At 54.9% G+C, this 9,719-nt stretch overlaps 4 protein-coding genes across 4 annotated transcripts, besides 6 other annotated features; 1 reads left to right on the top strand and 3 right to left on the bottom strand.

Annotated features, from left to right (window-relative positions):
- Window positions 1-7,294: a sequence feature (areas not merged during assembly with more than two copies in the genome that could not be assigned to a particular haplotype).
- Tc00.1047053506877.60 (mucin-associated surface protein (MASP), putative) lies at window positions 542-1,345 on the top strand (the record flags this gene model as incomplete). The annotated part of the gene is made up of 1 exon (XM_801038.1): window positions 542-1,345. The coding sequence occupies one exon, from the start codon at window positions 542-544 to the stop codon at window positions 1,343-1,345; it is 804 nt and encodes a 267-aa protein (XP_806131.1).
- Window positions 886-1,008: a sequence feature (CT-rich).
- Window positions 1,573-1,764: a sequence feature (A-rich).
- Window positions 2,582-2,983, bottom strand: Tc00.1047053506877.50 (uncharacterized protein; the record flags this gene model as incomplete). The annotated part of the gene is made up of 1 exon (XM_801037.1): window positions 2,582-2,983. One exon carries the CDS (start codon window positions 2,981-2,983, stop codon window positions 2,582-2,584), a length of 402 nt encoding a protein of 133 aa, XP_806130.1.
- Window positions 5,976-6,002: a microsatellite.
- Tc00.1047053506877.20 (mucin-associated surface protein (MASP), putative) lies at window positions 6,443-7,915 on the bottom strand (the record flags this gene model as incomplete). Its single annotated transcript, XM_801036.1, has 1 exon — window positions 6,443-7,915. The coding sequence occupies one exon, from the start codon at window positions 7,913-7,915 to the stop codon at window positions 6,443-6,445; it is 1,473 nt and encodes a 490-aa protein (XP_806129.1).
- Window positions 7,295-8,028: a sequence feature (haploid, Esmeraldo-like haplotype).
- Window positions 8,029-9,719: a sequence feature (areas not merged during assembly with more than two copies in the genome that could not be assigned to a particular haplotype).
- Window positions 8,484-9,029, bottom strand: Tc00.1047053506877.10 (mucin TcMUCII, putative; the record flags this gene model as incomplete). Its single annotated transcript, XM_801035.1, has 1 exon — window positions 8,484-9,029. The coding sequence occupies one exon, from the start codon at window positions 9,027-9,029 to the stop codon at window positions 8,484-8,486; it is 546 nt and encodes a 181-aa protein (XP_806128.1).

Here is a 9,719-nt window from a genome sequence, read left to right as displayed (position 1 = left end):
GCGGCGTGGCGACGGTGCGGATGGACCCGATTGTGTGCCGTGGCTGTTCGTGCGGGGGAGCCACGGGAAGGAGGAAGGCAGCGGAGCGATGGACTCACGAGGAGTGCGGTAGCGTGCAGCCATGAAGATTGGCGACAGGGAACTCACTGCCGCTGTGAGTTGCCGTGTGTGGTGTTTGTTTCTGTTATTATTGCTTGCGTTGTTGGATGTGGCCGCTGTGGGGAAGACTGTTTTTTGTTTCTTTTTCACGCCGTTTTGGGATCCTTTTCTGCACCGGCATCACTGTGTTCTTGCCGTACTGTTGCGCCCTCTTTCCCGTCCATTTGGGGGCAGCTGCGGGTGGGTTTTACATGCCATGGAGTTGTGTGCCGTGCTGTCCGGTGTTTCATTGTTGCCTGTTCTTCCTGCGTGCACGCGTCCCCCATGCTCATGACAACAACCCTCATGCAAACGCTACTCCTCCTTTTCCATGCTGCTGATGTGTGTGTGTTCTTCTCCTCCTCCTCTCTTTGTCGCTCCCTAGACTGTGTGTGCAGCCGTGATGATGATGACTGGCCGTGTGCTGCTGGTGTGTGCCCTCTGCGTGCTGTGGTGCGGTGCCTGCGGTGGTGGATGTTCTGAAGCGCCTTCTTCAGATGCTCCGGCCTCTTCGGATAATGCGTCAAGTGAAAAGAAACCTCAACGCGAAGAAGAGGCCGTCGTTGTCACTGGAGAAGGTGTGAAAAACGGTGAAGAGGCAGCGCCTAAAGGAACGGCATCGCCGGCGTCAGGATTACCGGCAGCGGTAGCGGCAATACAAACTGGAACACAATTATCACCACAACCCGAAGGAGGAGGAACATCAGAAACGGCAAGTACAACGACGGACAACAATAATACAAATACAGAAGGTAAAAAGGAGGAAAAGGAAGAAGAGGAAGATGAAGATGATAAGAAGAAAGAAGAGAGGGAAACGAAGGAAGAAAAAAAAGATAAGGAGAAGGAAGAGGAGAAAATCAAAGAAGACGATGCCGACGCCACAAAGGGGATGCCAGCAGGCGGTGAGGAGCCGCCAAGTTTATCTTCTGGCGCGGAGGAAGCAGCGAACCAAACAAATCTCAAAAGCACGCAAACGACTGGAGACGATGACCCAGCAGCTGATGTTACAGGGACACGAGAAGGAAAAAGAAATGAAAATAAAGATGCCAATCCGAAGGAAAGACCGGTCGAAGCCACAGCCATGAAAACCACAACGGCGACGACTGGCGACAGTGACGGCAGCACCGCGGTCTCGCACACCACCTCCCCTCCTTTGCTTCTTCTTCTTGTTGCGTGTGCTGCTGCTGCTGCGGTGGTGGCCGCGTGAGAGTGAGTGTGAGAGAGCCGTGCACCGCCCGCACACACACTCGTCCTTCTCTCTCTGTGTGTGTGTCCCCTTGCATGGACTCTCGCCCTCACCTCACCCCACGAGGCACACAAATAATGTGCCCATTGTATATATGCATGCACACCCATGCAGGCCCGTTGGTGCTCTCTTTTGCACGACACGCACCGCTGCCGTCCTGCCTGGCTGCATGGGCGGAGCACCGCAACTGTTTCTGTTTTTTGTCCTCTTATGATTGTTTTAATTGTTTTTAATTTTTCTTTGCTGTTTGCTTTAAAATATTTTAAATGTTTTTTGTTTTTTCTGGTTTTGCGAGTGTTTTTGTTTAATTTCTTTTGTTTTTTGTGTTTGCTTTTACTTTTTATTGTCCTTTTCTCTCACTTCCTTTTTTTTTGCTTTTGGGGCAATCACGATGGACGTTTTTTCTTTTCCACTCTTCCCTCTTTAATTGTTTGTTGCTGCACTCTTCCTGCGAGGGGTGCCGTGTGTTTCCGCCCAACTGCTCCACTCGCACACCCACCGACACGCTCACGACGACGGCCCTGTGCGCCTCGCCTGCTGCACGCATGAGGAGGGGCCGCGACGAACGGCGCGCTGAGGGAGCCGTGACGTGTGGGCGTGCGACGAGGGCCTGTGGGGCGGAGCACACATTTCTTCCCTCTTGTTTTGTTTCTTTGCGGCCAGGGCGGGCAGACACCCGCAGCGCCACACACACAGCCACACCCTGCCGCCGTGTTTTTCTTTAAGGATTGGTTCTGTTTTTTTTTGTGGATCTGAGTGCGTTGCCACCGTGCGTGATTGTTGAAGTTGGGCCGTACCGCATTTGTCGCTGCTCTCCAGTTGTCCCTGTTGCTGTGTTGATGTGCCTTCCTGTGCTCCTCTTCTCTTCTGCTCCTCCAGCTCAACACACACACATATATACTTAGTCGCGCAGTGCTCTGCAGGAATGTCTTGGTGACGGTGGGACGTTGGCCTGCATCCCGTGCTGACATAGTATGGTCGCTGCGTGTCTACCTTTGGCGGTGGGAATCACGGTCTCATTGGATGGATGCGTGTGGCACGTTTTTGCATTGTGCTGGAGGCCAACTGACGTGGCTGCACGATTTCCGCCATGTGTGAAGGTGTTGCCTGCTTTTGGGGTGGTTCTTCTTTCCCCTATGTGTTAGCTTTGCCAGGTGCGTGCGTTGCTCGGTGTGTGCTGACGCGTGACGGACGGTGTCACGATGGCCCTCTCTGGCAATGACGGTCGCTGTGCTCTCGGCACACATCCACAAGACTCTTTATTGTCTCTCTGTGCGAGTGATTGCGGCAGGGCATTGCTGCGGGCGTGACGGGGACCACGACGGCGTCACCCTTCGAGAAGGTCCCATGCACTGTCGGTTGTGGGGCGGCGAGGCGGTTTGCCTGCAGCCCGACTGACAACCGCACAGTCGTTTCATTGCGGTCGCTCCGCCGGCATCCCCCGCTGCGGTGGTGTCCGCAAGAGCCGCAGCTCGGAAGTTCAAGCCGTTCCCCCTCAGGATTGCCCTTGCTGCTTGACTGGCGCAGCACCGGCCCGACATGGCTCTTCTGCAGGAGTGCAGGCACCAGAGTGCCAGCGACGAGGCTCATTGGCTGCATTGACTTCCACCAGGCCTGCAGTGGGCGTGCCGCTGGCGTGACCCTATTGGTGCGCCACACCTTTCCGTGCGAGTGCCTGTCGCTGCTGGAAGCAACTTTCTGGAGACCACCGCCCTCCGCGTGTGCCCACCGGCCAGCCCCAGCATGTACGCGGTGAACCTCTGCAGCCTCCCTACAGTAATTGCTCACGCTGCTCACTTTGCGAGCGACATTCGTCGCCTTGGTCCTGCAGTGCCTGTTGCGGTTGACCTGAATTCACACCATGAGCTGCGTGACGGTTGCTCACCATCCACGACGTCAGGAGAGGGCCTCGCCACCACCTCAAGCGGCATGGAGTGTGAGCTTTCTGACGTCCCGGCACAGGCAACGTGGATCAGCGGCCGCGTCTCGTTTCCTAATCTACTGCGCAACGCGTACTGCGTTTCTCACTGGACGTACACCCGTTTACATGGACTCGGACCAACATCTGCCATCCCAAACTGCAGGGACGGAGGACGGCATCCCACGACTGGCAGGCATGCTGCCACGACGGAAACATGACGCATTTGTCCTGCGTGATGCCGACTGTGATGCTTCCATCTAGGCGTGTGAAACACCTCTGGCCACTGGGACCACATGGTTGGAGATGCGCAAATGCACCGTACCGCGCGGCAGCCGTGACAGACCAGAGGAATCACGACGGACGGAATGGAGCAGGCCGAGTGTGTTGCAACGGCAGCCTGCCCCGAGCTGAAGCTTTCCGCAAATGGGAGGAACGCAATCATACCCTTCGCCGTGTTTTCTCCATGCTGCCAGAGGCCCGTGCGAAAGAGCTTGGTACTCTCTCGAGCCCAAGCCTGTGATGCTCCGAAGCATGGCGGCACCACGTCCCTGCCCTCTGGGATCGGCTGTGCTGCGGCACTCTCGGGACCGCGTCTGTGCTCTGCCTCTGCAGCAGGCACACCCGCTCGTCCGTCACACTGTCCGTGTCGCACTTGCTGCGATCCTCACTGTTGTCCGCACACCTTGTGCTTGCGTGCCCCCTGTTGACTGGAATATGAATTGGCCCTTTACGCCGTGTGTGCCTGACTCGGCCATCCGCGACTGTTTGCGTGGCGTGGCCCCGTCGGCGTATTGAATGTGTTTCTGCGCCATCTTGCACCCGCTGCCCTCTGCTTGCACAGAACGATGATCAATACCTCCCTCGCCGACGGCAGCCTGCGAGATTCCTGGGAAACGGGGAACAACACTCGCATCCACAGACACGGGAAGGACACATGCCGCACTGAGAGAGTTGCCGGCCCATCCCGCTGCTCTCTGCCCTGCTAGGGGTGTGCGAAGGACTGGTCCACCGCCGCCTGTGAGTGAAAAAACGCCACGAGTGCCGAGCGAGCGCATTAACGTGGAGTGCGAGCGTCGCAGGGGCGGCGTCCAGCGCTGCACCGTCGCCGACACCGCTCTCTTGCCGTCCGGATCGGCATCTAGACTGCATTCGACACTGCGGATGATGGGCGAGTGCTGGCTGTGCTCGACGGGCTACCGCGCCTGTGCCGTCGCTCCCAACGCTGGTAGCGCAATCACCTGCGAGGCGGCGGCGTTTCGTTGTGTGCTCACCGAGAATATTCCTGACAGCGGCTCGCCTCAGCCGTGGCAGCCCAATGCAGCTTCCTTGGACCGCAGCTCCTACTCCACCGCATGGATGGTCTGCTGCGCCGCCTGTACAGCACTCACTTTGCGTCGGCGTTCATTCACGCTGATGGCCGCACGCTTGTTGCCTTGTATGTGGACATCCATGTCCGTGCTGCGGCAATGCCAACTGCCCTGTCCCTTGTGGCCACATGGGCTGCCGAGCACAGCCTGAATATCAACGCCGATAGGAGCGGGCAGCTCTGTTCTGCATCGCCTCACACCGACAGTCTGAGGAGGACGCTGCCGACCATCGTCTGGGCGATGGGAACCAACGCGTCAAATCCCACCCGGTGCGTCTGCTCGGCAATGCGATTGATCGACACCTCAATTTTGGTGTGCACGTCACCGTCGCTGCAGGGCAGACCGTGCCACGCCGCCATCAGCTGCGGCTGGGTGCAGAGGCTGGTGCGTCCCAGCACACCACGGCGACGAGGCAATCGCACCGTGTCCGGCCCCCATTCACCTCCACAGCCTGGAAGTGCGGCACCGCGACAGCTGCACTCCATCGCTCGGCCCACGCGCAAAGAAGGATGCTTCTGTCCACCTGACCGCCAATCCAGCACCGCAGCGGAGGATCATTGGGTTCCGCGCACCCACACAACACCAACGCCTCACACTTTTCCGATGTATTAAGGACGTGTGTGGCTCAATCTGATTGGAGGCCATGCCGCCGTCCATGCATGGGAAAGCGGCGATATCGATCCTGCTTCCGAGAGATGCTGTTTTTAATGAATTGCGCCGCGTATGTAACATTATTGGGATACCCCACAGCCACAATCGTGCCCCTCCTATTCAACATCGTATTTTCCCCTGGGACACTGTGAGCTGCAATAAAGTGGAATTTAGCCAGCCACGCTTTGCCCAAGACGCCTATGACGACGTCAAGCGCACGGCTCTTGATTCTATTTACTCCTCTCTAGGAGATTATGAATTTGAATTATGGACGGACGTTTCTTCCTCTCTCGCTGAGCTCGCACCTGGATCCGCTGCACCATTGTATGGCTCCACCACGACAAATGATCTCCCTGTGGAGGTACATCGTGCAGCAGCTGGCAGGCTCGCATGCTCATATAGAGCAGAGCGCCTTGCCACTGAAAATGGCATTATACATCTCATACCTTTTGTCTGGGAAACATCCCAATCGCCCACACGAATCCTGGTGGCAACGGACTCCCTCTCGGCAATCACACCACACACATCATCACAACCCCAAGCACCAGCAGCACTGCACACCGTGGGTTAACGTGACCGATTGGCGCATGCTGTACGTGAAAGAAAGCAATTAATGGCTTGACAGGGATAAGAAACACTGACAATATCGCACAACAAAAGAAAATAAAATAAAATAAAAAATCATGCGTCCACATTCTAAGCAAACCACCAATCAAAAAAAAAAAAACATAATGGGTGCACTCAACCACAAAATTAAAGGAAAAACAAAAAGCCGAAGCGTGGGACGACCAGCGGACACACACTCTCATTACTCCCGTAAAGCAAAACACACACAGAGGGAGAGAGAGAGAGGTCGCCCACTCAATGCAATAAAAACAAAACAGAAACAGTTACGGTGCTCCGCCCATGCAGCCAGGCAGGACGGCAGCGGTGCGTGTCGTGCAAAAGAGAGCACCACCGGGCCTGCATGGGTGTGCATGCATATATACAATGGGCACATTATTGTGTGTGCCTCGTGGGGTGAGGTGAGGGCGAGAGTCCATGCAAGGGGACACACACACAGAGAGAGAGAAGGACGAGTGTGTGTGCGGGCGGTGCACGGCTCTCTCTCCCTCACACTCACGCGGCCACCATCGCAGCAGCAGCCGCACACGCAACAACAAGAAGAAGCAAAAGAGGGGAGGTGGTGTGGGAGACCGCGGTGCTGCCATCACTGTCGCCAGTCGTCGCTGTTGTATTTTTCATGGTTGTGGTTTCGACTGGTGTTTCCTTCGGAGGTTGAGCATTCTCAGTAATGTTAGTTCCAGTAGTCGTTTCCTCGTGAAGTGGAGGGATTCTATTTGAAGAGGGCGTAGCTGCTGCTTCTTGAATGGCAGTTGATGTACTCTGCATTGTAGTGGCTGCGGATGCAGGATGTTCTTCACTGCTTTTGGGCGCATCAGGTAAATTCGCTGATGCATCCGTGCTCTTGCTATTTGTCTCCTCTTTTACTGACGTCAATACTTCGTGGGATGTTTTTGTTTCTGTCGCTGCTGCTTGTGATGGTTTCAGTGGAGTCTTTTCATTTTCTTGTAATTTTGTATTTGGATCAGCTGACGATTCGTCTGTTCGGGAAGCTTCTGAACCCCCTTTTACCGTTATTTGTTCTCTCGAAGAGCGTGAACCACCGGCACCCACCGTGGCGACCTCGTTGTCATTCTGACCCGTTGTTGGAGCAGAACCGTTTTGTTCCGATCCGTTGTTGAGTGTATCTGCTGCCACTCCGTCGTGTGGCTGGGCGTGTTGACTCTCCTTTGCTTCTGGTACCTTATCTTGTCTTGAAGGCTTCCCAACTGCATTGGGTGAAATACCGACGGTGGACCCTTCGTCACCGATGCGGGATGAAGAAACAACACCAGAAGAGGACCGCGAAGTGAGAATGGCGCCAGGAGCAGCAGGACCAGAAGCACCAGATGGTGGTTTTATTCCTCCTCCTGCTGCTGCTGGCGGTGGTACTACCGGTGTTGTTTCGCGTATCTTCGCTTCGTCCTCCACTTCTTCATCTTCGTTGTCTCCATCTTCTTTCTCGGTCATTCTCTCGCCTCCTTCTTGTTTTTTTTCAGAAATTAGTTTTTTACGCGACACAATAGCAGCTGAAGGATTCTGTGTCGTCTGGTCCTTTCCTCTTGTTGCATCTGTTGATTCTTTTCCTGAAGCCACCGGCTTTTCATCTTTTATTTCGGGTGGCGAAACCTCGTTATTCCTTGCCTGGCCATCTTTGTCCGTGATGACATCCCCGTTTCCAGCAGCAGCAGCAACAACAATCCGTTGATGTCTCCAACGACGATGGCCATCCACAACGGCACGCAAACCGTCCATCCCCTGACGCACGCATTCCTCCACGGCGGACGCATTCGCACCGCCTCCCGTCCTCCTGCTGACTTCCTCCGCACTTTCCCTCCGCAGCCAAGCACGCCACTGCAACAGTAAGTCCTCATCCCCACTGCCATCAGAAACAACGTCAACACCGTCGGCCGCAACTCCAGGTAAACCGCACCACAGCACGCAGAGGGCACACACCAGCAGCACACGGCCAGTCATCATCATCGCCATCACTCCTGTCACTTGCGTGCAGCCTTCAGCACAAAATAAATCTCCGTCATCGCAATGCAAAAGCAAAAGGAGAGACAAGTCACACAACCACGACCAGCCACGGCACAGTAACACATCGCAGCATCCCGGTGTACACACCATGAGGCAAATAAAATCAGTGGGAGGGCAAAAAGCGCAGCCACACACACAACTTCGCAGCAAGTAAACAGCAAGAAAAACACAAAAAAATAAAAACAGAACACGAGAAAACAAACACCAATAAATTTAGCACAGTAAAAACAAGAAAGAAAAGAAGCTGCACCGAATGGCTCCAGTGAGCATGCACCCATCCTCAAATGTGTGTCCACACAAACAGTTGTCTCCGTGTTGTGCATATGAGTATGTTCGGGATGTGTGACAATTGGCTGATACAGGAAGCAGCAACATGAAGCACACATCAGGGCAGCGGAAGAATAAAGCAAAGCACAATCATCATAATTACTCTTAATTTATACATCGGACAACAGTTGACATGTACATATCCCCGTGATTGAGTGCTGGCACGCGCATAGCCCGCACACACACCTCTTCAGCCCAGGGTGGTGTAGGCCAGCGCGGATGCGGCGAGCAGCAGCGGGGCACACACCCACGCAGAGCTGCTGAGGCTGCCGTCAACTTCGCGAAGACGTGACGGTGCGTGGGTGGTGGTCATCGTTGTTGGCGCCTCTGTATTCGTAGTTGGTGCCTGTGTTGTGGTGGTTGTCGTGGTCGTCTCGGCAGGATCTTCGGCTTCCTGACTTGCTTCTTCTGTGGATTGTCTTGTGCCGATTTCTGGTCCTGGAGTACCGTCAGAACCATGATTTTGTGACGTGTTAGACACGTCACCTGATTCCGGACCTGCAGCGGTCGGGGCTGGTCCCTCTACTGCAGTAATTCCCAGATCCGCATCGGACCCATTACCTAACAACCCTGACTGACCTTTTCCCTGTGTTAGTGTCACCGATGAAGGGGACTGTGGACTGGTGGCGACAGCAGCTTTGACTTCAGGCTGAGTAGACACTACCGCGCACACAGACGGGCAGCAGCACAGGGCAAGCACCAACAGGGCGCACAGCAGACGGCACGTCATCATCATCGTGAGTGTGGTCGTTCAGTGGTGTGGAGCTGATCTGCACAGTGAGGGACATGGAGAGCAACAGGGGAGACGAGAGGTGCGGCAGACACACACAGAGGGCACACCACATGAGGCGAGGGCAGCAGCCAGGCATGCACCGTACGCCGCACACCACGCACGACACACAGATGGAAGAGGGAGAAGCAAGCAGGAGCGGCACACAAGGCCCCACCGCATGTACACACGGCGAGAGCGGTCCGTCGTGTCGGCACCCCTCACGAAGGGTACGCACACACACAAGAGGAGGTGCAGCACACAGCAACACAAAAGAAAAGTAACAATTAAAAAAGAGATCCCCGCACACCACGCGGATTGTTGGCCCACGGGAAGTGCAGCCAATATTCATCGCAAAAGCAACTCAGTTGCCTTTGGCCTTCGTTCATATTCAGCGCACACCACTTCATGCAGGCCTGGGCACCACTGCAGCAGCAGCACGCAAATATGAGCGCAAGGAATGGAAGAGTGCAGGAAACTATTTATTTGTTTCTGTTTGAATGTTGACAGATGTCCGCGTATTTGTTTTCGTTTTGTTTCGTTTTGCAGAGGGTAAGCCTTCATGCCTGCATCGTATGTTGGGGGTTCCTGTAGGGTGCAGCATTATTTTTTTCCCTATTTTAAAGTTTTCTTGTGTTGGTGCAGCCAATAATTCGG

The sequence above is a fragment of the Trypanosoma cruzi genome, genomic scaffold, assembly GCF_000209065.1.
Source record: "Trypanosoma cruzi strain CL Brener 1047053516777 genomic scaffold, whole genome shotgun sequence".
In the NCBI taxonomy this organism is placed as follows: Eukaryota; Euglenozoa; class Kinetoplastea; order Trypanosomatida; family Trypanosomatidae; genus Trypanosoma; species Trypanosoma cruzi.
The sequence above is the reverse complement of the archived record's forward strand: the minus strand, read 5'-3'. Positions and strand labels throughout refer to the sequence as shown.